This window comes from Camelus bactrianus, chromosome 13, assembly GCF_048773025.1.
Source record: "Camelus bactrianus isolate YW-2024 breed Bactrian camel chromosome 13, ASM4877302v1, whole genome shotgun sequence".
In the NCBI taxonomy this organism is placed as follows: domain Eukaryota; kingdom Metazoa; phylum Chordata; class Mammalia; order Artiodactyla; family Camelidae; genus Camelus; species Camelus bactrianus.
The window spans coordinates 78,893,054-78,919,836 of record NC_133551.1 but is presented as its reverse complement, the minus strand read 5'-3'; the positions used below and the strand labels follow the sequence as shown (position 1 = coordinate 78,919,836).

Below are 26,783 nucleotides of genomic sequence, written 5' to 3'. Positions count from 1 at the left end.
GTGCCCCACACAGACCTGGTCGGCCACCCGTATAGTCATCGGGGCCTCCAGAACCCTGGTTTCCTTGTCAAAATACTTCCCTGCGTCCTCTGGGAGGGACTGTCTGAAAGAGACCGGAAGCACCTGAACCTTCTTTCCTTCTGTGTTTGCAAAACGACAGAAAGCTGAACTACGAGTGCGCTTTCAAATCACGCAAGAGCTACAAGTCACACGAACTGCAAGGAACACAGGGCTATGCTGCCGCCGGCTGGCCAGTGCCCGGTTCCCGCGGGGGCGGGGGACAGAAACCGCCCGGGCCCGCCGCCACCGGCTGGCGCACCTAGGCAGGAACTTGAGCTGCACGGAGTAGGACGACAGGGCCTGGATGTAGCCGGTCTCGGGCAGCAGCTCCACGTGGCCCCTCAGCTCCTTGCACACCTCGAACTTCAGGCGCAGGGCAGCTTTCGACCTGCAGAACCCAAGGGACCGCAACACCAGGCATTTAGTCCCCGTGGGGGTGCCTGCCCCCGCCACCCGGGGCTCTGCGCACACCCACTCAGAGGGCCATCCGAGCCCGCACGCTGAGGGCAGGTTTCCTGGCGTGAAGCCTGGAGAGGGGCTCTGACGTGTAGGAGAGCCATGAGTGACAGTGCCCAGGTCGGCTCCCAGGAGGCTGAGGGTTTTCTGGCTTCGGGGAAGACCCTGGCCAGGCAAGTGCAGGGTGCGGGGCCTGGAGGGTGGGCCCTGGCTCCCCCAGAGCCCTGCCCTCTCCCGCTGGGCCTCACCCACTGGCAGGAGCCCTGTAGGATGCCAGGGAGGACCCGGAAGGCCCGGCCTTGGTCAGTGGCCGCAGCTTCTCAATTTTCGTCTCTGCTCTCAACTCAGGACCAGCCAGAGAAAGCCAGGTGTGCCCGTAACCAATTGTGCGGGGGCCCCCGTCCTAACAAGCCCCCAGGCCACAGCCCCCACCAGGGTGTTCCCCCTCCCCGCCTGCCCTGGAGTCTCCAGGAAGAAAGGCGAGGGTCTGCGAGGGAGCCGCCCGGGAGTGTTGGGCCGAGTCCTGGCTGTCTCGGGCTGGAGGGGCCCCACCCTGAGGGCAGAACCCTCTGCAAGGAGGACCCGCAGAGTAAGGACACCTGGGCCATCACCGCTCCCAGGCAGCTGGGGCCGAGGAGCAAAAGGGGCACAAAGGAGGGTCTCTCTCCTCTCTCAACTCTGACCTCTGGCCCGCAGTGTCCCCCTGCACTCCCCCCAGTGACTTCTGATTCCCCAGTGTCCCAACTCTGCCCTTGTTTCCGGTGCCCGCCGGGGCCCCTCCTGGGGCGCCTACGACCAGGTCTTTGTGATTTAACCCCTTTGCTATACCTGTGTCCACAAAACCAGCAAATTAAATAAGTGAGTAATGCTGAATTCTAAAATCACTCAGTATATTTAGACGTCAAGCCTGTGCCCTGGGGAGGGTGGAGAGAGGACACCCTCGACTCCCCATCCCCCCGCCCAGAAGTGGACACACATTGCATCCCGAGGTAAACTGACCAGAGCCCCCTCAACCCTGTTTCCCACACAAACGCCCCGAGCCCCGAGCCTCGAGCCTGCCCCGCGCTCCCGGCTCCCCAGCGAGAACGGCGTCCCCGAGTCTGCAGTGGGATGCCACCCGCCGAGTGGGCCCTAGCAGCCAGGTGGGGGCCGGAAGCGGGGCCTGGGGGGCCGCAGCCTGCGGGGCCCACAGGTGTGTCTGGTTCAGGAACATCTGTTGAAGCTCTAACCGTCGGATTTGCCTACGTTTCTCCATCTAATTGTACTTCAGCGAAAAAAAGAGTGAAAAAGAAATGACTACTGTGTCTGGACGCCCTTGCGAAACAGCGACTAGACACGCTTCTCTCCTTGGGCCTCGGTCCACGCGTCCTTCAGAGTGCTGCGTCCCCGGCCCGGCTCGGGCGTGGCGGCGCGGGGCTCCGGGCGCGGCAGGGACAGCGTGTTGCAGACACCCAGGCCACAGCGCTGCCTTACTCTGCCCCGGGTCTCGGGGGATGGAGCCCGGCTGTGGGCAGGGCTGGTTCCTGCGGGAGGCTCCACGCAGAATCTGCCTCCCGGTCTCTCGGGCTTCTCCAGGCTCCTGGACCCTCTTTCACCTTCCAAGCCAGAGGCCCAGCGTCTGCCAATCTCTGTCTGACTCCAGCCCTCCCGCCTCCCTCCTGTAATGGCCCCATGATTCCAGTGGGGCGCAGGGTACCTGGGGCGACCCCCATCTCGAGGTCTCGAACCCTGTCACAGCTGTGGGGCCCCGCTCACCGCGTGTGGACGAGGACCGAGTCCTGGTAGAGCCGGTCATACATGCAAATCTTCAGGTCCACGCTGGCCTTTGGCACCCAGACCGGCACATCGACAGCAACGCCGACGACATTGAAATATAACTGAATTTGAACATGTAAATCCAACAACACGTGGCCATCAGTGAGTGTTAACACAGAACCCAGCAGTGGAGTTTTCATCAATCTTACAAGTCCTGGAAGGTTAACAATTAGACTAGCTACAGTTTAAAGATCTGTGGCACTTTTCATATCACAAAATTTAAACAACCCTTTTTATGATCAAAATGTTTAAACCTAAAAAGGTAGAATGGATGGTCATGTACCAACATGCAGCTGCATAAGCAGCACACTTCCAGCCGTTCAGAAAAACCCTTTTACTACAGTCACGCCTCACACAGAAAGTGCGCACGCGACGAAACGCTCCCGGCTGATACAAACGGCAGCTCAGGGCTCTGACGGCCGGGGCCCTGGCGCGGGCTTCCCGCAGCCAAACCCCGAGTCCTGGGCGTCCTGCAGGGAGAGCTCGTGCACAGCAGCCCCTCTCGGGCTGGGACAGTGGCCACGAGCCCACACAACTGGGTGGGGGCCTCCCGTCCCCCAAGCTGCAGACTGACACTTAGGACACACGACACACCAGCCACCGGAGCCGTGGCCACACACAGCCCATTTCCGGGGCCAGAGACAGGGCTGCACAGGATAACAGGAAAGCACGCTGGAGAAGCGGGGCTGCTGGGAGTCAGGAGAGGGTGTGGAGAGACGCACAGCCACCTCACCCAGAGGCAGGATGTTCTGGGGATGGCCGACACCGGCTGGGGCTGCTGCTGGGTGAGGCCTCGAGGCCCGGAGCCCCATCCCGGCTGCATGGTCTGGTGGGTCTAGAAAGGGGGTGGCCCTGCCAGCACCCAAATCAGCAGCCAGGCGAGCAGGTGGACGAGGTGACACGTGGTGCTGTGTCCCAGGCTCGGAGGACAGATGGGGGCAGTTCCCGAGGGTCCAGGATGCAGGTGGGGTGACTGGCAAAGGAAGCCCCACCCACAGAGGAGTCCAGCCAGATTGCCCATTCTGGTCATTGTGCCCTCCTGTCACCACTGCGGGGCACTGTGGGCAGTGTGGGGTCCTGTGGGGCTCTGTAGGGTCCTGTGGGGTGTTGTGGGGTCCTGTGGGGTGCTGCGGGGTGCTGTGGGACACCATGGGTACTGTGGGCACTTTGGAACAGAGTGAATATTACGGTATATTGTGGGGCATTGCAGGATATTACCTAGCCCTTGGGGTTTCTGCTGTAAATAAATGAATGTTCCTGTCTCAAATCCCTGGTCCTGACAGACTCATTCCTCTGTGGGCAACACTAGAGCAGAGGCTGCCAATGGGGAGAGGAGGAGAGTGTGGTGAACACAAACACACCAAATGGTCACAGCTGGACAGAGCCTTCTGGCCGCCTGGACCATGGGTGTCAGGCAGGAGCTCCAGAAGTAGGGGCGGTGGGGGGGAGTCCTGATGACAGTTGAGCCATACTTAGATATTGCGGGCCAAGAAAGAGGGAAATAAAGGGTGTTTTATGTTGGTCACAAGGGAGAGTGGGGGTGTCCTGCTGCGGCACGTCCATCTTGGAGGACTTTCCTCTTCCACAGGAGATACAAAGTCCCACGTGAGGGCTGGGAAAGTGGATTTTCCAAGTAACAGAGGAAAAAAGGAATAAACAGCAATGCCACCAGGCCAAAGAAACAAGAAAATTGAAAAAGAGGGAACAATATCCTAACGCAAACAGGAGGTACGAGCTGCCGTGAGCAGTGAGACAAAGCGCGTCCCTGCCGCGCCGGCGCTCCCGCTGAAGGCAGACCACGTTCGTCTGGGCTGACAGACGAGTCCCGGCTGGCTGCTCAAAACACACACAGAGTCACAGAGGAGGAGGACTGTGAGGGGACGGAGCGATGTGAGCAGGGGTGACGCAGAGGGGAGCAGGCGGGGCTGTGCCGTTGCCGTCGGGTCAGCTGGGTCTGGGATGCTGTGAGCAGCAGCACAGAGGAGGGACGTTTGGTTCTGGGGACGGCACAGCTCACGATGAGAAAACAGCTACAAACCCTCACGCACCAAACAACAGAGCAGCTGTGCGGAGCCCATCCATGAGCTGTGTACGGAGAACCTGTCACAGAGGGGCCACAGGGAAGGTGGACACGCAGAAGGGACGCAGAGCCAGTCAACCGCGAGAAAGAAGAACAGGGCCGGGGGCGTCAGGCTCCCTGGCCTCAGGCTGTACTGGGAAGCTGCAGTCATCAGAACCGTGCGGCACCAGCACAAAGCAGACTCACAGATCCATGGAACAGGGCAGAAAGCCTAGAAATAAACCTGCGCACTGAATCTACAGCAAAGGAGGCACGAACACACACTGGAGAGAAGACAGTCTCTTCAGCAAGTGGTGCTGGGAAACCTGGACAGCCACCTGTAAGGGGACGAAACCAGAATGCTCTCGGACAGCACGTACAGAGATAAACTCAAAATGGATCAAAGACCTGAGTGTAAGGCTGGACACTACGAAACCCTTCGAGGAAAACAGGCACAGCATTCTGACATAAATTTCAGCGATCCGTTTTTGATCTGTATCCCGAGGCAAAGGAAACAAAAGCAAACGTAAACAAATGAGATCCAATTAAACTGGAAAGCTTCTGAGCCGTAAAGGAAACCACTGACAAAACCGAAAAGACAACCTACTGAGTGGGAGAAAATATTTGCAAATGACACGACCAATAAGGGGTTAATATCCAAAATACATAAACGACTCATACAACTCAGTATTAAAAAAACAACCTAACTAAAAAATGGGCAGAAGACCCGAACAAACATTTTTCAAAGAGGACATCTGACGGCCGACGGGCACGTGAACAGATGCTCAGTGTCCCCAGTCTTCAGGAAACACAGATCAAAACCACACAAGAGACCACCTCACACCTGTCAGAATGGCTGTCATCAAAAGACCACAAATGACAAGTGCTGGTGAGAATGTGGAGCAAAGGGAGCCCTCCTGCACTGTTGATGGGAATGTAAACTGGCGTAACTACTATGGAAAACAGTACCGAGGTTTCTCAAAAACTGAAGCTAGAACTACCGTGTGACCCGGCAGTTCCGCTCCTGGGTGTATATCCAAAGGAAACAAAACCGCTAATTTGAAAAGACACCTGCACCCCAATGTTCACCGCAGCACTGTTTATAGCAGCCAAGATATGGAAGTGACCTAAATGTCCATCGACAGATGACTGGATAAAGAAGCTGTGGTACATATATACAATGGAATACTACTCAGCCATAAAAAAGAATGAAATTCTGCCATTTGCAACAACATGGATGGACCTGGAGGGCATTATGCTAAGCAAAATAAGTTAGGCAGAGAAAGACAGCTACTGTATGTTATCACTTATACGTGAAATCTAGAAAACAAAATAAGTGAATGAATCTAACAACACTGAAACAGACTAGCAGTTACCCGTGAGGAGAAGGGTGGAGGGAGGGACACAACACTATGTAAAAAGCAGATAAGCTACAAGGGTGTACTGCACAACACAGGGAAATACAGCGAATATTTCATAATAACTTTAAATGGAATACAATCCATAAAGGTTTCAAATCACTGTCTTGTACTCCTGGAACTAAAAAACAAACAAACCGAAAGCCCCTCAGCATCCCAGTAAGAAAGAAAACACAATGGAAACTTTGGCAAATGAGAAAACCAGGGAGGAGCGCACGATGGGGACAGCCCGGCTGAGACACGTGCTCGCCCTTAGATACACTTCCTTCGTCTGCACACATCACACTGAGAAGAGCAATCTTGCCTTTGGTCACAAAGAAAACTCTAACAAGTTTAAAAAAGTTTGAAGATCATATTCTAGGCACATCATTTAATTTAATAAACTTACAAATAAATGCTAAAAAGTAATAATGAAAAATTTTAACTACTAGGAAATTAAAAAAGACACTTCTGATTAAGTGCAAGGTGTGTGTGCAGGTGTGTTCACAGGTGTGCACCTGCTGGCTATGGTGCCAACGATGCGTGCCACCACCAGCCTGGTGAGCGTGGGAGGTGCAGGCAGCAGCCGCACATGGTCCCGGTGGGAGGGGAGGCAGAGGGCTGGGACGTGGCGCCCAGGGGGCTGCAGGATACTCACTGTTGGGCACTGCTGGTTCCTAAATGTGACCTTGAACCTGGTGTGGACCATTCCTGGGACCATCGGGGTGAAGGTGATGGGCACCTTGATGGAGCTGAAGGGGCCGATCTCCCCCTCTGTTATCTGTGCAGGGAGAGAGGCACAGGGCCAGGCGGCCGTCTCGTTTCTGATGAGGTGTCTCCCACTGGCCTCACCACGGCTGGGTCACTGAGAGGGCCAGTGGTGGCAGGACCTGTGTCCCAGCCAAGGGGCAGGGGCGAAGGGCAGCCTGGACCACCGTGTGCACACTTGCTCTCCTTGGAGACCCTGGCCCTCGCACACGTGCACACACGCACACCCCACACTCCGGCTAGGGAGGCCCTGCGTTGCTCTCCTCCGAGCTGGACCCAGGGCATCAGGATGCTGCTGCTGCTGCTCTGGTCCCACTCGGCCCCAGCCCAGGACGGGGTGGCCAGACACTGCCTGAGACGACCAGCGGCCCAGAGGCGGTGAGCCCAGTGGCCAGGCCAGTGCAGTACGCCTCTGGTCACGTGGACGGGCCGCCCCGGGTGCTGGGAGGAGGTGGGCTGCAGGTGGGCAGGCCTTGCTCACCTCTCCCAGTGAGAACTCCGTGTGCTCCTCGTTGGGAGGCAGGGTCATGGCGGTGGTCATGGCCACGGCGGTGGTCATGGCCACCCCCACTGATTCTGGAAGAGAAGGGGGCCAGGTGTGAGGGCTGGCCAGGCAGGGTAGGGCAGCTCACCCCAGCTGTCCTCCCGGAGCTGTGGGGCCCCCGCAGCCCTCTTGTGCGGACAGCTCATTAGGACAATGACATCTGCCCTGCCCCCCCGGGTCAGTGAAGACCCTCAAGGGAGGGCACCCAGGCTCTGCATAGAGTAGCTGCCCAGAGGCCCAGGAGGGATGGAGCAGAGTAGGGGTCCGGCTCCAGGCTGGGGTGGTGGCTGAGGAAAGCATCCGAATTCCCTTGTGTCTGGACAGGGCTCCCAGGGCGGTGGCAGTGGTGGCGTTGACCCGTGTAAACAGCCTGGCTTGTGGGCACAGGTGGCTGTTACTGTGGCCCCAGCTCGCGTGCACGCACCCTCACCCCACTGCCATCCCTGGTGGGAACTTGAGAACTCGGTGACCCCCAGCTCAAGGCCAGGGGCAGTCCCAGGCCTGGGGCTTTGCAGGTGGACCGGACCGTGGGCGCTGTGGCCTCTGGAGTGGGGGTCTGGGGCGGGCGAGGGGAGCTGAGCCTGGGACACCGGGGCAAGGGGTGCAGACGCCCTAGTGCGGTGAGTCCGGGAGAGACTGGTGGAGAAGTGGGCAGACTAGACCCTTTAGGGGTTTGTCTCAAAGCAGGAGGAGAGGGAAGGTGGGCTCAGAGGTTCCGTGCTGGGATGAAGGAACTGCAGAGGGCTGTGTCTGCGGACGGCCAGATGAGGCCCTGGAGTGTGGCCTGGATGGGGGGGTGGGCAGCTACTTTCTGGAGACACACCCAAGCTGGAGCTAAGTTGCTAAGTTCTGAGAATTTAAAACAGTACCATGTTGCATTTTCTCTTGTAATGGAATGTCACAGCCTGGTCTGTCACAGTCACCTTGTTTCCTCTGTGGGTGGGTTGCTGGCACTGGTGGGCTGAGGATTCCGACCCATCCCTGGGGCACACAAGAGCTGGAAGGCCATTCAAGGGGAAGGGGCCCCGGGGGCAGACGTGCTTCCTCTCACCCTAGGTCTTTCTGCCGCCCAGGCTCCGCATGGCCGAATTACTCCCCCCAGGGTAGTATGTGCCATTGCCGGGGTCCTGGGCTGTGACAGCAGGGCCCCCAGTTCTGGACTCCTCCAACTGGTCAGACTTGTCACCCTGCCCAGCAGCCCGGACTGTCACCAAGGTGGGAAGGGGCTCCTGCCACCCCGATGTCTACGCCCTTGTTTGCTTCGGGAGTTACCAAAGTGACAGCCCGGCCAGGGCCCGGGGGTCCTTCTCCGTGCCTCCAGCCCAAGCCAGACCCTGGGGCCGGCTGCTTCATCCTGTGTGGATGGTGGCTGGGGTCACTTGGTGTCTCAGGGTGGAATCGTGTTGGTCCGTCTGCTGGGAGTGCACTGGACTCCCTCCCACTGAGTCTAGACAGGCTCGTTGCTGACGGGGAGGCACCCTTTGCTGCCGTGTGCTGCGTATCTGCCCCACGCGTCTGTTCCGCTCCATCAGTCACGAAGGGGTATTTACTCACGTTCTGGATGTGAGTTTAAAGGTGCTTCAACATTTTAGAACGTTCTCAGCAAGTAACTCTTTAAATGCTGCCTTTTCCTGACTCCAGTAGATACGACCTCCTTGCTCGGTCCTCACTCCGCCGGCTTCACTCCCGTGTCCGCCTCTGGCTACCTTCTGGTTCACTGACGCTCTCTTCAGCAGGGTCTGATCTACAGCTTAAGCCGCGGGGGGGTGGGGGTGTTGTTATCGATGATCATATTCCCGCGGCTGGAAGTTGCGCTGGCTCCTTTCAAGCCTGCCTGGCCTCATTCCTCTGTGCTGTTCCTCAGTGTGTTAAGCACGCTTATGCTTGATGTCTGGTAACATCAGAGCTGGAACATGCGAGACTGTAATGGTCTTGGGTGTGTGTTGAGTGACTTCTTTCCTGGTTTTTTTTTTTTTTTTTAGTGTAATCTTTTCCGAGTTTTGACAAATGCATACAGTTGTGTGCCCTACAAGCAGCCCCGCGCCCGACCCCATCTCCCTTTGTCTCTTAATCGATCCCTCCCCCTGCCCTGGCAACACTCATCTGTTTTCTGTCCCTATAGTTTCGCCTTTTCCGGAACGTCACATAAACGGAAACACATGGCTTGCAGTTTTCTGAGTCTGGCTTTTCGCGCTCAGCATGAAGCCCTGAGACTCGTCCGTGCTGTCGTGCATGGCACGCGGTCACTCATTTTCATTGCTGAGCAGTTTTCCATAGCCGCTCACCTGTCAACGGGCATTTGGGCAGCTAGTTTTTGGCAATTACAAGTAAACCCTCTGTGAACATTCACAGACAGGTTTCTGTTTGAATTCAGTTTCCGTTTCTTGGTAAATACCTAGGTGTGGGGTTGCTGGCTTGTATGACGTTTGTCTGACTCTTTAAGGAAGTGCTGAAGTGTTTTCCAAAGTGGCTGCAGCCGCGTATTCGCGGCAGCACCGGGTGACGGCGGCTCCACACGCGCTCGGCACTCAGGTCTCCGCGGTCACCTAGTCCTAGTGGGCGTGTGGCGGCGTCACCGTCCCAGCAAGGCTCTACTTTGCATTTGCCTCCCGTCTGCTGATGCCGAGCGCCATTCACATGCTTCTTTGGTCAAGTGGCCAAGGTTTTTGCCCATTTTCTCCTTTTGTCCATTTTTAAACCGGGTCATTTGTTTTCTAGTTGGGTTTTGAAAGTTCTTTGTGTGCTTTGGGTGTGTTCTTTACCAGCCGTGTGATCCGCTAACACCTTCTGCCAGTCGGTGGCTTGTCTTTCATTCTCAACATCATGTTTAGAAGAGCAGACAGTTCTAGTCTTGATGATACCTGGTTTATAATTAAAAAATCCTGCTTTTGATGTCGTATCTAAGAAATCTCTGCCCAGTCCAAGCTACATTGACTTTTCTCCTGGAAGAGAAGGGGGCCAGGTGTGAGGGCTGGCCAGGCAGGGCAGGGCAGCTCCCCCGAGCGGTCCTCCCGGCGCCGTGGGGCCCCCGCAGCCCTCCTGCGTGGACAGCTCATTCGGACAATGACATCTGCCCCCCCCCCCCGGTCAGTGAAGACCCTCACTGTACAAGTTTTATAGTTTTCGGTTTTACGTTTAGGTCTATGGTTTATTTTGAGGAGCTTTGTTTCCAATGTGAGGAATGGCTGGAGGTTAATTTTGGTGGTATATGTTTATCTAATTCTTAAGGACTCATTTGATGACAAAACCGTTCCTCCTCCAAGGAACTAAGTACTCTTGAGTCTCTGTTGAGGATCAACTGGACAAGTTTGTGTGGGTCTATCTTTGGACCCTCTAGTCTGGTTGAATGTATATCTCTCCCTCTGCCAACAGCATACTGTCTTGAAATCAGGTAGTCCGAGTCTTCCAGCTCTGTCCCTTTTCAAAGTTGTTTTAGTTATTTTAGGTCTTTCAGATTTCCATAAACATTTTAGAATCAGCCTGTCAGTTCCCACAAAGCCCTGCTGGAATCTCGATTAGAACCGCGCCCACCTGCAGCCACTTCCGGGAGCACTGACTCCTGGCAGCGTCGAGCCTTCCCGCCCACAGGCTCCAGGGCTCCCCATTTACTGAGGGCTCTCATTTCTTTCATCAGAGTTTTGCAGCTTTCAGCATACAGACCCTGAAAATTTTTTCTTAGCTTTGTAACTTGGTAGTTCCTGTTTTTTGGTGCAATTATAAATGGTACTTATAAAAATATAATTTCCAATGCTTAATTTCTGCTACAGAGAAATATGCTTGAGTTTTGCATATCGTATCCTGTGACCAGCTAAACTTCTTGTTAGTTCCGTAACTTCTGGGGGATTCTCTGGGATTTTCTATATAGACAGTCATGCTGCCTGTGAATAAAGCTAATTTTATTATTTCATTTTCAAACTTTATGTCTTTTACCTCCCCTCTTGCCTTATCGGACTGAACAGCAGTGTGTGAATGGACATCTCTGCTGTGTTCCCAGCCCTTGGGGGAAGCGTCCAATCTTTCCTCATTAAATATGGCCTTAACTGTAAGTTTATCTTTTTCTGTAGCAGCCATGGACTGCAGGCAGCTGGTGGTCACTTGACATGTGGCTCCCATGAAGGAGGAACGGAATTCTTACTATTTAATTTTGGTTAATTTCAATTTAAACAGCCCGGTGTGGCCAGTGGCAGCCGTGCTGGGGAGCAGTGTCAGCGGCTGCTGGCGGGAGTGTGGGCCACACAGCTGCTGAGAGAGCTGACCTCAGCAATGCAAGTGGAGCCCCGCATCCCCTATGACGCAGTGTGGCAAGGGTGCTGGGGAAAGGGGGTGGAGGGCGCCCCAAACTCGCCCACGAAGAGACGTGGCCCTGAGCCCACAGCAAGCACCTCGAAATCCCCCTGATGTGAGCAGGCGGCGATGGTCTGTGATGCAAGGGGTGTTCACAACTGCTGTCCCCACGTGGTGGGAAAGGAGGAGCAGCTCGCCCGGCCACGTGGATGAACGGCAAAGTGTGACCCGACCAAAGAGCAACTCACAGAGCGCACTGACCGTGGTCCGTTCACGGAAAGGCCGAAACGGGAGAAATTCCAGCATTTCTGGACGTGCACGTGGGAGGAACAGGTAAAGAGGGCAAGGAAACGACAAAGACACTTCCAGCTGGAAGTCAGCGGCGCGGAAGGGGACGCGTCCCGGCGGGGCAGCCATAGGAACCCTCTTCCTGTCCTCACGTGTTACATGGGCTTCTGCACAGACAGAGCTCATGGTGGCGCCCAGACAGCCTGGTGACTTCGGTGGCCCCGTCAGCAGAGACGCCCCCCCGCCCCGCCCTTGCTCCAGTCGGCCGCTGCACAGCCTTCACCCTCCCGACCCCCAGCTCCTCAAATTCCTCAATGTCCCAGCAAGAACCACCAGGGGCAGCGAGGAGGGCACCGGGAGGTCCAAAGCCAGAAGTTTCCTTCACGTCTTCCTTTAGCTTAAATATTAATGCAAATTTCAACGCTCTCCATGACTAGCACATATTTACTTATGAATATTTTCTTATTTATTTAAAATTGGAGCCTTGGAAAAATCCTGCCCCGTTCAGACCTCTGGCACCTCACTTGGTCTCCGGAGGCCAGTGCTCAGTGCTCGGAGTGGCTCCCAGACCCGCCCCTCTGCCCCTGCGACGGGCTCAGGGTGGGGGCCTGGCCGCGGAGCCCCAGGGCTGCGGTCTGAGTGCCTGCGCAGGGCGCAGCTCACCTGCAGGGCGCCCCTCCTCTGGCTCCACGTTGTCCAGCTTTCCAGACTCCTTCTGGCTCGTCACGTCTGTGGGGGACGACTCATTGCCCTCCATCTGCTGCTCAGAAAAACTGCTGATGATTTTGTCATAAAAAGTTTTGTCATCGTACGTGAAGAGGCTACTCTGAAAAAGAGAATACGGCTTCTTTCTTGGCAACTTCCACTTGTCCTTCCCCTCTGCTGTCCCGACCCCAGGCCGCCGGAGTGCCTCACTGGGAGCCCGGCCGTGACCTAGGCTGGGACTGTGGGCTCCTGCACGGCTCCCCTGACAGCCCCCCAACCCCGTCGACCCATGAGGGCCTCTAGGCTGCAGCAGCAGCCAACTGCGCACTCGGGGCCAGCTCTCACCCAGCTTGCTCCTCCTGGGTCCCGCCTGAAGCCCCCTGGGCACTGCTGGGCTCTTAGCTGAGTCTACAGTCTCCCTCCCAGGCTGGTTGGCTCCCCCAGGACGCCTACTCCTCTCCTGGGTGAGGTGGGGTCCCTCCCAGGTCCCAGCTCCAAGCTCTCCTGGCTTCAGCTCCCACCTCATGGCTGCTCCTTTCCCAGAGACCACGGACCCCCAGCCCAAGTGCCCCAAACGTGTGACTCAGGGGCCATGGGGGCAAACAGGTTACTGCCTGGGCGGAGCTGCCGTCCAGACGGACAGACACCCACCAGGAGACGGGAGGGTGCCTGTGGAGAGCCCTCAGGGCCTGGGCACTTGTCCTGCCCCCAGAAGCCCCGTCTCCGCACTCCCTCCTCTCCTAGCAACCCACTGGCTCTGCTCCAGGCTCATAACCCAGGCCCCTCCCACCTCTGCCACAGCTGCTGGGCCCCACTGCTGCCCAACCCCATCCCTCCCCAGGGGAGACCCTTCCAAGGCCTTTGCTGAGACCCCTGAATGAGGCAGAAAGAACAGACTCAATGCTCCTCAGGAAAGTTTCAATTCACTCAAGACGTGTACTTTAAAAAGGCAAAGTTCCTCTCACCCATCCTCACGCCAAGAACCCCCCCGAGTGCACTGGTGTGTTGGAAGCCGTCTCCCTGGACAGGGCCCACCTGTGTGCTCTGAGGCTGCTTCCGCTCACTCAGCAGCACACGTGCACAGCCTTCTGGCGAAAGGACCAAGGCCCACCCGGCACGTCTGGGACAGTGCAGACGCGGCTGGGGTCTGCAGTCTTCCGCTGGGGCCTCAGGGCTGGACCGCCGCCCCCGAGCTGGGACTTCAGGGCCTGGAGCACGTGGTCACCGCCTTCCAACGCACGTGTGGGGGCGCTGTCCTGCGGCCCCCAGCTGTCCTCCTTACGGAGACTCTTCTACCGAGACTGGTGGGAGGGCGTCTCGCTGCCCCTCCTCCGCCCGCCCACGTGGACAGGCTCCTTCAAGCTGTGCCCGCTTTACGCTCGCGGGACTGTCTTGGGCGGGAGGCGCCACGCACAGCCGGCACACTCACTATTTTCATGGCCGACTGGGAGCCGTCCACCTCACAGGACTCGGATGCGAGAAGAAACCTGAACCTGGTGCCCAGGCCCCCGGCGTTGGTCAGCGTGATGGTCCGGGATGCAGTCTCGCCCACCCCGTGGCTACCGAAGTCGATGACCTCCTTGTCGAGGGACAGCTGCCAAAGGACCCAAGTGAGCGGTGGCCGCTCCAGCCTGTAGCACGGCCTCCTCTCCCCACTTGCTCTGCAGCCCAAAGGGGATGAGGCGTGCCGGCCCCTTCCTCACGCTCAGGGTGAGGCCTGCCTGGGGCTCCAGGGCCCTTCCTCGCGCTCGTGGTGAGGCCTGTCTGGGGGATTCGGGGTGGGGGGGGCGGGGACTAGAAATCATGGGTGTGTGCCTGAGGCCAATTCCCAAAAAGTCAGGCCAGCTAAAAAGAAGCGAGCTATCGAGCCGTAGAGAGGCCTGTGACTGAGTGAGCGACGCCAGGCTGAAAAGACTGCAGACTGCGTGACGCCAGCTCTGAGATGTTCTGGAAAAGGCGAAGGTTAGGAGACAACCCAAAGACCAGAGGTCATGTGTTAATAAAGATTCTGTGTGGCAAGAAGACGTAACAGTTACAAACAGTTAGCACCTAGTGGCTGTCTGTCATGTACACGAGGCAGAGCTCGACAGAACTGAAGGGGGAAACACATGGTCACACAACACTCCTCTCATGAAAACGCGCAGAACAGCAGACGGACGAGAAGCAAGGAGGAGGGAGCAAGGACACGACAACCGACGGCTCCAGCGGACGAACACAGGACACTCGCCCCAGCGTCAGCCACACGTGCGCCTCGGGGCACACGGACGCTTTCCAGGACAGACCACATGTCAGGCCACAAATTAAGTCTCACCAGACTGAAAAGCACAACATCAGACAGAACGTCTTCTCTGACCACAACAGGATGAGGGTAGAAATCACAGTATAGAGAAGCCTGGAAAATTCACAGAGGTGTGGAGATTGGACCACATGATTTTAAACAACAAATGGATCAAAGAAGTCACACGAGAAATGATAAAATAATTGGAGGTGAACGAAAACAAAAACACAACATAGCAGAACGTATGGGGTGCAGTGGGAAGGGGGCTAAAGGGAGCACTTACAGCTATAAACACTTTTATTAAAAAAGAACCCTGCTGCATAGCCCAGGGAACTATATTTAAAAATTAAAAAAAAAAAAAAAAAAAAAAAACAAGACTGATCTCAAATCAGTAACTTACGTTTGCAACTTAGGAAGCTAGAAAAAGAACAAACTAAACCACAACCAGCAGACAGAAGAGACTCATACAGATCAGAGCAGAGGTAAACAAAAGACAACAGAAAAATGGGAGAAAATTAATGAGAGCGAAAGTTGGTTCTTCAAAAAGATCAACAAAGTTGACAAAACTTTAGCTGGATGGACTAGGAAAAAAAGATACAAACTCAAACTGACTAAAATCAGAAATGAGGGTGGGGACATTAATGCCGATTCCACAGAAATACAAAGGATGGTGGAGAGAACTGTGAACAGCTGTGCACCCACTCCCCGGAGAACCTCGATGAAGCGCACAAACTCCCAGAAACACGAAACCTGCGACTAAGCGGCAAAGAGCAGCGGCCTGCACAGGCCTGTAACCAGCAAGGAGGGCGAACCGACAATGCAGCGCCTGCCGAGGAGCCAGAGCCCTGGGCCCGACGGCGTCCCTGGCGGATTCCACCAAACATTTAAGGAGTATCAGCCCTTCTCAAAGTTTCCATACCATGCATCTGATAGGAAATTAACATCCAGAGCATACGGAGAACTCCTGCAGCCCAACAGCAAAACGACAACCACCAAACTCAGACGAACAAAGGGCTTGAATCCACGTTTCTTCGAAGAAGCCCAACCGGACGGCCAACAGGCACGTGAGCAGACGCTCAGCGGCGCTGATCACCAGGGAAACGCACGTCAGAACTGCAACGAGGTACCGCCGCCCGCCAACCGGGACGCTACTGTCAAACCCGGAGATCAGCACACGCTGCCGGGGACGTGGGAAAACTGGCGCCCTTGCGCACCGCTGTGGGCACGTGAAACGGTGCAGCCGCTGCGGAGAACGGTCTGGAGGTGCCTCAGGAAATTAAAGAGGAACCGCCGCAATAGCTGCCCTTCCCCCACCGCCGCGCGTCCCTTCTCTCCGCCGATGACTGGATGCAGAGGACCAGCACAGTTCTTTTCTCCCCTACTTCGTTTTCCTCTTTTCCCTCATTTGGGAGCCCAGCTTTAGAGACTAGGACGTTCAAAACAACTGCAGGTACAGAGGAAACCAGAAAGTGACCACTCGCACCCAGGGAAAGCTCAGAAGACCTTAAGTTTACACCTTGGGCTGATCCTCAGCACAAAGAGCAAAACAAAACAACAAACAAAATCGTAACAGTGAGGCAGGAAGCCCCAGAAAAAGACCGGCAGAACCCGTAAGCAGGGCCGCTGCTCTCCTCCCAGCACCGTCCGGTTCCCTAGCCCAGAGGCTCTATCTCACTTTTTGTCTCTAAAGCGGCTAACTTACACCTAGAATTCTATTGGTTCCCTGAGCTCACTTCTGATTGGTTATTTCCTTCACTCCTGATTGGTTATTACTCTCACTTCTGATTGGTCCACTTACCTAACTTCTGATTGTTCCATTTGTAGTACTTCATTTGCATGGAGCTCACTCCTGATTGGTTCTCTCTCTCTCTCCCTCTCCTGATTAGTCTATTTCTACAAAGCTGCTTCCTGGTTGGTCAACTTGTTATACTTTATTAGCATATGATGTTGCAAAGTGTAAAACTGGCAGCCTATAAAGGCCTGGGTACACCTACAGCCGGGGCTTAGAGCTTGAAGTGTTAACTTCTGTGGGCGTGGTGGTGTAATAAACCTGAGTTCTCTAACTCTCCCAGTGCTGCTTGGTCTTCCGCTCCGATCCAGGTTGCTGTCACAACTGAGCTGTAACACATTTTTCCCTAACAACAGCAAACTCAGGACAGAGGGAAATCTGATTTCCAGAGTTACCACATTATGAGACTCAAATGTCTGCTGTTCCACCAACAGACAAAGAAACAGAAGGTGGTTCCTTCAAAGGGAACCATAAATCGGCAGAAACCGCCCCTCAAACGGGTCTGATGGCAGGTCTACTTGACAAAGACTTAGAAATAACCTGTCTTAAAGATGCTCCAAGAACTAAAGAAAGACATGGAGAAACGGAAGAAAATGATGTGTGAATACAATGGAAAAAACATCAATAGAGACAAAAAACCTAAGAAGAAACAAAAAAGTTTTGGAGTTGAGAAGCACAACTGAACTTATTAACTGGGAAACTCAGTAACCAGCCCCACAGGCAGACGTGAGCTGCGAACCTGAAGGGGTGGTGGGCATCGCTGAGGCTGAGGAGCAGGACGAAAGGACCGGAGAAGGTGGGAGAGCCTCAGGGGCTGCGGGCCACCGCCAGGGTGACCGCACGGGCATGTGGGGCCCTACAAGGAGGAGGGGCAGAGAAAGGGCAGCGAGAACATTTGAAAGAGTAACGTCTGGAGACCGCCCACAGTGGATGAGAGATGTGAATGCACACATGCAGGAAGTTTGCTGGGCAGACTTCAAGTGGGACGACCCAGGGCCTGCTGAGACCCCTGGGGTCACTGTAAAAACCAGAGAAGAAGAGAGAGTCCTGGAAGGCGGCGGGAGGGAAAGGACCTGTCACAGACAAGGGACGCGAGCGGATTTCTCATCAGACCCTTTGGAGGTGAGACGGCAGTGGGGCCAATACATTCAAAGTGCTCAAGCAGGAGAGATGTCAGCCAAGAATCCTGCAAAAGCGTCCTTTGGAAGCAAGGAAGAAACCAAGACATTCCCAGACAGACACAAGCCGCAGGAGTCTCTGCGCTGGACGTGCTGCAGGGATGCAGGAGACAGCGGACCGGCGCTCGGAGCCCCGGGGTCTCGGGAAAGGTGAACACATGGCAGCACAAAGCCTGTGTTGTTGCAGCTTCGGCTTGTAGCTCCACACCGTGTTTTCTGTATGACTTCAGAGACTAACGTATTACATGTTTTTAGTTTACGTTATTGGGCAAATGGATCCTGTCAAGTCAGCAACTGAACGGAACTGGGGCAAAACTATACAGAAGAGTGTTCATTAATGACTGAAATGAAGCCACAGAACTCGGATTCGGGCTGCTGTAACCTTCGGATGCTAAGTGCGGTCCCCATGGGCCCCACAAAAGTAGGTGATGGATGATCACAAAGGGAAGAGACAGGAATGTAAGCATTTATCACTGCAAAACATCGACCCAACGTAAAAGATGGTAGTGGTGCAGGAAATGAACAGGAAGCCATAAGGCAATGAAGCCAAAGGGCCAAGCGACAGGCAGGGCCCTCCCTGTCCATCGGGGACTCTGACATCGGCCAAGACATGGCTGGACCTTGAGGACACTGCCAGTGAAATAAGCTGGTAACAAAGGACAGACAATATGACCCCACTTACATAAGGTACTCAGAGTCATCGAAATAATAGACGGAAGTAGGACGGTTGTTGCCAGGGGCAACTTGCATACGTGCTGTTCTTTCTGCCTTTCCATCAGTCTGCATAGCAAAAGAAATCACCAACAAAAGGAAAAGGCAGCCTATGGCATGGATGAAAATATCTGTGAATCATGTATCTGATAAGAGGTTACAAACAATCTGATTTTAGAAAGGGCAGAGGAATTGGACACGTTTCCAAAGAAGTCACACTGACAGCCAACGGGTACGTGAAAAAGTGCTCAACGTCACTAATAACCAGGAAAATGCAAATCAAAACCACCGTGAGGTGTCACCTCCCACCTGTCGGTGGCTAACTGATGAAAAGACAAGAACAAGCGTGGGCCAGGACGCGGGGAAAGGGAGCCCTCGGGCACCGCTCGGGGAGTGTGAACCGGGGCAGCCACTGCACAGCAGCACGGAGGCTCCTCAGGAGACCGCCAGCAGAGCTACCCGGTGACCCAGCAGGCGCACCCCTGGGTGTTCACCCGAAGGAGAAGGAATCGGCAGTCGGAGGGCTTCCTGTGCCCACGTTCACTGCAGCGCCGCTTACGCCCGCCAGGACATGGGAGCAACTGCGTGTTCGTCGCTGGGTGAGTGGACGAAGAAAACGTGGTGTGTATAAAATGGACTAAGGAAGCCTTGCCATTTGCGACAATGTGGAGGGGCCTCACGGACAACGTGGAGGGCATTGATCTTCGTGAAATAAGTCAGACAGAAGAGAGAAACTGACCGCACTTACATGTGGAATCTAAAAAAAAAAAACCCAGAACTCAGATACCAAAAGATACGTGAATGCTGGCGGGTGGGTGGGCAAACTGGGGGAAGCAGGTGGAAAGGCACAAACTTCGTTAACGGGTGGAAGACGTGGCGTGGAGACCACAGTTCAAGAGTCAAGGGGACCAGCGTCTTTGGAGACGGTCCTGGGGGCCCCTTGGACCCGAGGGCCCAGCAGGCCGGGCTCAGTCGGTGCAGGATTTGTCCAGGTCTTTCCAGCGTTGCTGCGAGTGCCCTGGTCCCCAGAACACCTGACCCAACCCCGACCCTGTCACCCTCGTTCCCCACACCCCGTCCCCAGCCCGGGTGGCCCGGAAGCCTGGCTCAGGCTCCAACTCACGGAGCATTTCTTGGTTGAACACTTCAGTGGAACAGAAAATCTGCCCGTCTGAGCCAGAAACGAGACACTGCCTTCCAGATCTTTGTTTATCTAAAAAATAAACCAAGCCAAGCAGCGTAAGGGCTTGTAACCTCACGTCTGCGTAACCGGCCGAGCTCTGGGGCTCTGGGGGCCGTACTCAGGCCCCCACGCCCCACCTGGACCAGGAGCATGAGTTCACACCTGCTGGCAGTGAAGCAGGAGCCGCCCCGGGATGCTGCACGGTGAGGAATGTTTGTGCGTTTTGGAAATAAAGTGGCGAAACGGGCTGTGCATGACCCCTCCTGAGATTCCCATGCGTCCCCTCCACCGCAGTGTCCTGCAGTGCCAGGGGAGCAGCAGGGACCCAGTTCCACCCAGCACCCTCTTGACACATTGAGAATCCCCCCTTTGCCACTCACCATCGGCTTGAAGGTGACCAGCACTTCGCAGGACATGCCGGCTGACATGGGCCCAGGGGGGTCAAAGCTGCAGGGACAAGGACGCAGGGAGGTGAGCACCCTGCACCCTGTGAACCGCAGCCCGGCTGGAAGCCTGAGTGGGGCCTCCGGACCCCTCCCTCTTCCTGTCCTGGGCGCGGCCTCCCCAGGACTCAGTTCTGGGGGACACTTGGTAATATCCACGTGTTAGGTGTGTGAGTGACGCCGCGGCTCCCCCGGACACACGCCAGGCCTGGAACCAAAGGTCTAGGGCTTCAGGGCTAAGGTGAGGGCATGGGGGCCTGGCATTCAGCTGGAGCCCCACTTTCAGTGAAAGACAGAGAGGAGCCCCAGCTTCACAGGGACTGTGGGGAGAGCAGGCTCGTCCTATCTGGACCGTGGGCGAGGGGAAGGGGCTCCCCACCAGCTTTCTCACACAAGGTGCACCCTCACAAGGGGGGTCTGTGTAGTGCATTTGGCCTAGAAGTACACAGGCCAAGGCCTCATGGTGAAATCTGTCCCTGGCTGGCGTCCCTGTGGCACCAGGCCTCTCTGACCAGGAGCAAGGGTTTCGATGCCAGAGTGCACAGACTCCTGAGGAGGGGTCTCATCCTGGGAAGACCAGAACCCAGACTGAAAGTCTGCAAACGAGCCAGCACGGAACACGGCAGGGGGAGGGCCCGACTGCAGGAGCTCCAGGCGCAGAACGACTGACTGGAGACGCAAAGTCATGGGCGAAGTGATCAGGACAGAGGGAAGAGCACGGAAGACCAGCTGATCTGAAAAGAACCTAGAACCTCCAGAAATGAGAAATACGGCAGCTGAAATGAGGAACGAAAACACAATCTCAACAGCTCGTTAGGTCCCACCAAAGAGAGGAGCGGTGAGTGGAGGGACAGACCCTGGGAGACACCGAGAAGGCTGCTCAGAAGGTGGGACACGAGTCAGCGTCAGGAGGCACGGGAACGAGCAGGAGAGGGTCCCGTGGGAGCGACGGAGGCTGCGTGTGAGCGGGAGGGCGACGTCTGAGGGGCGGGGCCACGAAACCTCACAGCTGTCCCAAGATCCAAGTCCTCGGCCTGGTCGGGAAGCGCGGTGCGTCCTAGGCAGGTCTGAGGAAAGTCAATCCCCCCAGACACACTGAGGGGGAGACGCAGGCCCCATGGACGCAGAGGAAAGCTCGACGACCCATGAAGACCAGCGACTGGACGGAACGCCGGCTCCCGACAACAGGGAGAAACCAGGAGACGCGGGGGGAGTGATACCCCCAAGGCGCAGAGAGAAAACCCTGTCGGTAAAAGCTCCTCATGCCAGGCTTGGGGAGGGGGCTTCAGGGTGGCCGAGGTGATGGTGACGCCCAGACCTGGGCCTCCGTCGGCTCCTCCAGAAACCCACAGATCGGCAGGAAGACTGTACCGTCAGCGCGCCCGGAAAGCAGGGGACAGACTGGGGGTAAGTGCACTGCCCGCGCGGAGCGCTCAGGACCCCGGGATGGAGACCCCGCGTGGGCCCGACCCGCACGGAGCCACCAGCGGGTCCTGCTCGAGAAGAGCAGCCGGAGCCCCAGTCGGTGCCCTGGATCCCGGGGAGCCGCCCCGGGGACGGCAGAGGGCAGAGGCCCTCGGAGGCTGACAGCAGAAGCCACGAAGCACTGGAGACCCAGGGCCCCCGGACCCCTCACCTGACAGCAGACACCAGGAAGAGGAAGAACAAAACTGCCCTAACAAGGAAGGCAACACTCAAAGGAGCAGGAGACGCTGCAGAGGCAGGAAAGGCATCGTGAGAAAAACGAGGGAAAGCAGAAAAGAGGAAAGGATTGCGGGGACCAGACAGAAGATCACAGATGTGAAAGGGGATCCAGCGCAGGCTCAGTGGGGTCCCCCCAGGACACGTGAGGCCCTGCAGCAGAGTGAAAGTTGACACAGAGACAGGCGCTTCCAGGGAAACCTCCCGCGGGCGCCTCAGAGCACAAGGTCAGGAAGCCGCGAGGAGGCTGCTCATGCAGCTTCAGCGGGGGTGGAGGCTGCTCACTCGACGTGGACGAAGTCCCGGAGAGGCTCCTCCACGCCCAGCAGCTTGCAGCGGGTGACCGTGTAGGTGGCGTTTATCAGCGTGACCTTCTTCTTGTAGACTTTGCCGACATCGAAGTCCTGGGCAAAGTGGATGAAGAGCTGTCACTCAGAGCTTCCTGGGCTGCTTCTCGGCACCTGACAGCCACGCCCGGGAGATGGGGACATCTTGTGCCAAGGGGACCAAGGGTCCCCCGGGGCACCGTTCTATACGTAGAACCAGAGAGTGGGGGGGGAGGGGAGGCTCCGCCAGCAGAGGTTGGGTGGCGCCAGACTCCCCTCCCCCAGAGTGACCAGGAAAGGCGTGGCCTCAGGCCCCTCGTGCAGGGCCTGGCCAGTGAGCCTGAACCCTGTCCCTGGCTCTCGTCCCCTGCGCAGGAGGCCCCAACGCCCTGCGGCCAGGACAGGCGCCCTCCTGGGGCTGGTGTCTGCCCCCCCACCAGCCCCAGCCCTGTCGCCCTCAGCCCAGGCATGGACACCGGTGCTGGGGTCCCCGCTCCCCAGCTGGGCCGCCCCCCGGCCCACCTTGAAGTGAATGAGCTTCGGCTTGCTGTTGAAGGGGTGACCTTTGAACTCGCGCCCAGAGGCCACCTGCCTGTGGGTCACCCCGCTGCGCAGCCGCTGCGCCGTGCGCTCCGGGATGTCCTTGTCCATCTTCGTCCCGCCCACAGGCTTCCAGTCTGCGTCCTCCTTGGGCACCTGGGGTGGCATGGGGACACGACAGAGGTGAACATCCCAGAGCCGTGAGCCCCCCGGGACCCCACTGGCACACTTTCGGGACGAAACGGGAGAGGCGTGCTCTGCAGACAGTCCCTGAGGAGTTCTGCAGGAAGCAAAATGCCCCCTGTGGTGGCTCCACAAAGCCTCCTGCCCACCTGGGGCCTTGGCTCCTCGCGCCCCCGCTGCCGCGGCTCTTCCTGCTGACCTGTGGGCCGGCGCCCACCCCTGCCCGCTGAGTGTCTGGCCCGCCCTGCTCTTGTTCCAGGCCCTGCTCAGCCATGCCTCCCCAGAACCGGCAGAACCAAAGTGGCCTTGCCCTCAGAGCAGTGGAACCAAACTGCGCACAGACCACAGGCAGGTGAGGCCCCCATGTGGTGGCTGGGCCGGGGCGGCTGGCGCGGGGACAGAGCTGGAGCCGGTGTCCTGCGGGCGCAGCGGGTGCTCACTGACTTCCTAGCTCGTGGAGCCGTGCCTTTCAGAGGCAGGAGCAGTGCCCTGGAAACCGCTTCCCCAACAGCAAGCAGGAGAGTCAGGCCTGGCTCCCCCGACCCCCAGCTCTGTGCGGTGTGCAGAGGGGAGGCGCTGGGCAGCAGTGAGTGTGGGCGTGGCTGGGGGACACACAGAGCAGCCCCTGCGGGCGAGCCCCCACCGGACCGCCAGGACACGAAGGCCTCGGAGGAGGCGGAGACCGCCGTGAGGACAGCTCCAGGAGTTGGCGGTGTGGCCACGCTACCTGGTAGGGCTCGTAGCCTTCGGTCCAGAGCCCGGGGATTTCAGGCATAGCCAGCGTTTCTGCCTCCCAGCCGCTGCTCCCCTGGTCCCCCTGGACGGACTCGCTGGAGATGGCCTGCACCAGCGGAGAGGGTCTGGGGGCGGCAAGACTGTTGTCCTGGAGTCAGGGACAGGATGCAACCGCTTAGCCTAGGGGCTAGGCAAGCACAGATCAGGAAGAAGGAAACACAAACACTCGGACCCCAGGGCCCGGCTTCTCCCCGTCACTCGGAGACCTGGGCACACACGGTGCTGTAACTTCTACTTAAAATACAAGGATCTTTATACGTCATTAAAGATTTTTCTCCAGTGCCCACAAAAGATCCACTGAACACTCTAACTTATGGCTGCGCTCGAATCCCCTTTGAGGACCCTCAGTTGCTCTCAGGCCAGATGGGGCCCCCCTCAGGGATGCAGACCGGGATGAGGATGGGGAGGGAGGGTGACGATGCTGTGACGTGAGGGAGGCTCCATGCTGGGGACGTTGTCTGCCCACTGGCACTGGGCCTCAAGGAAAACCAGAGAATGGGGGAAAGGGGCATCCTGGGAGCAGGGTGGCCGCTTTTTGCTCTGCCCTCAGCTGGTCCACTCCTGGGAGCCGGGAGCTTGAGTGGAGGCAGCGGCTCACCTGCAGGTAACAGGGAGGCTCCACGGCGCTGCTCCCCTCACAAAGGTCGGCCACGTAGCCCCAGGTCTTGTCCCTCAGGCTTGGCCGGCCCACGGCTCTGGGGGGCACGGGCCGCTGCTTCTTCCTGCTCTCCTCCTCAGCCTCCTCTTTCAAAATCCGACTCACAATCTCGTGCTTTCTGAGCTTCTGCTGCTCCTCGAAGGCACTGCGGGACACCGCCATGGGCTGAGAACGAGCTGCCCTGGGCCCCTGTGCCAGGCCCCTGCCAGCCGTCCCCAGGAATGTGAGGCCAACGGCAGGGCTTGGGTGAGCCCTGGACCCCGTGGGGGCAGGTGAGGGAGGCAGCCAGGTTTTGGGGTTGCAGAGACCCAGGACCAGACCCTCTGGCCTGCCCAGCCCTAACGGTCCACCCGTACACCGTGAGCTGTCCTGTCTCCTTCTCCCGGCTCCCAGGCTGGATGCTGGGGGCGCTCAGCCAAGGCCATTCACTCACCCACTCACCTACCCACTCATTCACTCACTCATTCTCTCATTCATTCATTCCAGCAGCTCCCTGTTGGCACTGCCTCTGTGCCAGTCTGGGGGTGAGACTGGGGGACTCAGGTGGGCAGAGTTGCCCCAGACCCTGTGGGGTGCAGTGATGGCACAACTCTGGGGGTGACACTCAGGGCACCTCGACTCCCAGAGGAGAGAGATGCTGTCCCCAGTAACAGGGCCAGGAGGCCACAGCTGGGCAGACGTAACAGTGACCACGAGCGGGGCGGGCGCTGGGAGTGGTAGCAGGGACAGGCCCTCCAGGACAACAAGAAAATGACAGAACCTCGTATGCAAGGCTGGGATGAGGCAGTAGTGGCGGAAACCCAAGCCCTGCATCTTGGGGAGACCCCATCTGTCAGGGCAGCGCAGCGTGGGAAGCTGTGTGTGGGGACGTGCAGGCTGAGGGGCGTCTCGGGTGATGGCGGGGGTGCAGCGTGCATTGGGGAGGTGGCACTGAGCACCAGTGGGGGAGACCAGAGGTGAGGCCGTGTATTAGGATGAGCCCAGGCTGCCCGCAGCCCCTGGGAGGGAGGAGGGAGGCCGGGGGTGGGGGCAGGTCCTGAGGGGCCAGACCCAGGGGCAGGGCCAGAAGGGGCTGAGGCCCAGGAGGGGTCCCCACCAGCCAGGGACTGGACATCAGGGTGAAAAGGGAGGGGCCTGGCAGGAATAGGGGGGCCCAGGGAGAGAAGCAGCCTCTCTGGTTGTGACGTGCACACCCCCACTGCCCCGGTAGCCGCCCCTCACTGGTTTTGGGCCTCCAGCTCCTGCTGCCGGCGTTGATGGCAAAGGTGCCTGAAAGCGTCCCCACCCTGGGCCAGAACTGCCTCCTTCTCCGCCTGGGCCCTCTGTTCAGCCAGCTCCGCCCTGGCCTGGCCCCACGCTTGAAATTTCCGGAGCGTTTCCTTGGGAATAGAGAACACTGAGGCCACAGCGCCCGATGTCACCTCCCCCAGGAGGGCCTCGCGAGCCCAGGTCCCTTGTCCCCGTCTTCCCACACCAGCTCCCTACTGCTTCCTGCTGACACTGGAGCCTGTCTGAGGGGCAGGGCTCAGCAGGACAGGGCAGGGCAGGGGAGCAGCATGTGCAAGCGGCCACTGCCTGGACGGGCAGGCTGGGCTCCTGGAGGCCTGCACTGGGGCCCTGCGGGTGTGTGGGGGGCCCGCCAGGAGGGTCCGCAGGGATGCGTGTGCGGGGCCCTACCCGGTTGGCAGTGATGCTGTTCTTCAGGGCCAGCACCGCGTCCATGCGCCTCTGCATGTGTTGGCGGGACTCCAGCTCGGCCTTCCACTCTCTCTCGCGGACCCTGGAAGGAGGTGCATGCTCACCAGGGGTCCCGGGCCAAGCAAGCAGACACAGAGCGGCGAGGAGCCCTGGGTGTGCTCTCACGCAACGCCAAGGGCAAGTGGAAAGCTGTGCTGTGCGTGAACCACAAAAAAAGTGGGAGACGTGCTTCTCCAGACTGGAGTCCCTTTCTGAATGCAAACAGCGACCACCCAAAACTGAAAGCAGATTTATTTTTTTTGGATGATAAGGTGATGACTCAGTGATAAAATCAGAGAATTTCTGAACAAAGGCAAGAGCCCCGCTTTCTCAGGTTGGCCCCCAGGGGCGGATAGGGGGCCGGACTCGGGGCGAGAAGCCTACCTGCCCAGGGAGGCCTTCAGGAACCTCACCGCCTGCCGGCGGCTCCTCTGGGCGTCCTCCATCAGCTTCTGGTGCCTGAGCCCAAGCTCCTTCTGCAGGTGCGTGGACTTCCTGCAGGGACGCGGGGACGCGGGAACAGAAGCGCCTGAGCGCCCGCTCCCCGTCCTGTGCAGCCTGGGCTGCCGAGGGCAGGGAGGGGGCTAGGTAAGGAGGGTGTGCCTGGGGGAAGGGGGCATGTGTCTCCAGACTCGGATCCCACAGAAGCAGCAGAAAGATGAGGTGGGGTGGGAGTCGGGAGGACCTGGGTGGAGATGGGGTTGGAGAAAGGGGAGGGCAGGAGGTGTGCCTCTCGGGGTGGGGCTGCTGGGGCCGCTGGCTGTGGCACACCGGGGTCCCCCTGCCCTGCCCAGGGACCCAGCTGAGCAGGACCCCCTAGAAGAGGCTGCCCTGGGGCACCTGCAGTGACTGGGCTTCAGGGAGGACGGGCCACAGAGGAGCGGC

The 26,783-nt window shown here is 57.8% G+C and overlaps 1 protein-coding gene across 7 annotated transcripts in view; it reads right to left on the bottom strand.

Annotated features, from left to right (window-relative positions):
• The window catches only part of CFAP74 (cilia and flagella associated protein 74), a 66,679-nt gene that overhangs the window by 15,435 nt on the left and 24,461 nt on the right, over positions 1-26,783 (bottom strand). For 6 of the 7 annotated variants that reach the window (XR_012511506.1, XM_074377676.1, XM_074377677.1 and 3 more), the window contains 16 exons: positions 26,283-26,393; positions 25,839-25,941; positions 25,383-25,540; positions 24,102-24,306; positions 23,436-23,591; positions 22,508-22,681; positions 21,945-22,063; positions 19,896-19,962; positions 19,456-19,545; positions 13,806-13,970; positions 12,335-12,497; positions 7,037-7,131; positions 6,446-6,568; positions 2,272-2,393; positions 320-448; positions 16-103 (listed from right to left, as the gene is read on the bottom strand). Coding sequence is in view for 6 of the 7 variants with exons in the window: in XM_074377676.1 (XP_074233777.1) it covers positions 16-103; positions 320-448; positions 2,272-2,393; positions 6,446-6,568; positions 7,037-7,131; positions 12,335-12,497; positions 13,806-13,970; positions 19,456-19,545; positions 19,896-19,962; positions 21,945-22,063; positions 22,508-22,681; positions 23,436-23,591; positions 24,102-24,306; positions 25,383-25,540; positions 25,839-25,941; positions 26,283-26,393 (2,068 nt within the window). In the remaining variant the exon portion in view is untranslated. The remainder of the gene's footprint in view (positions 1-15; positions 104-319; positions 449-2,271; positions 2,394-6,445; positions 6,569-7,036; positions 7,132-12,334; positions 12,498-13,805; positions 13,971-19,455; positions 19,546-19,895; positions 19,963-21,944; positions 22,064-22,507; positions 22,682-23,435; positions 23,592-24,101; positions 24,307-25,382; positions 25,541-25,838; positions 25,942-26,282; positions 26,394-26,783) is intronic. The other variant, XM_074377679.1, reaches the window with a different exon arrangement.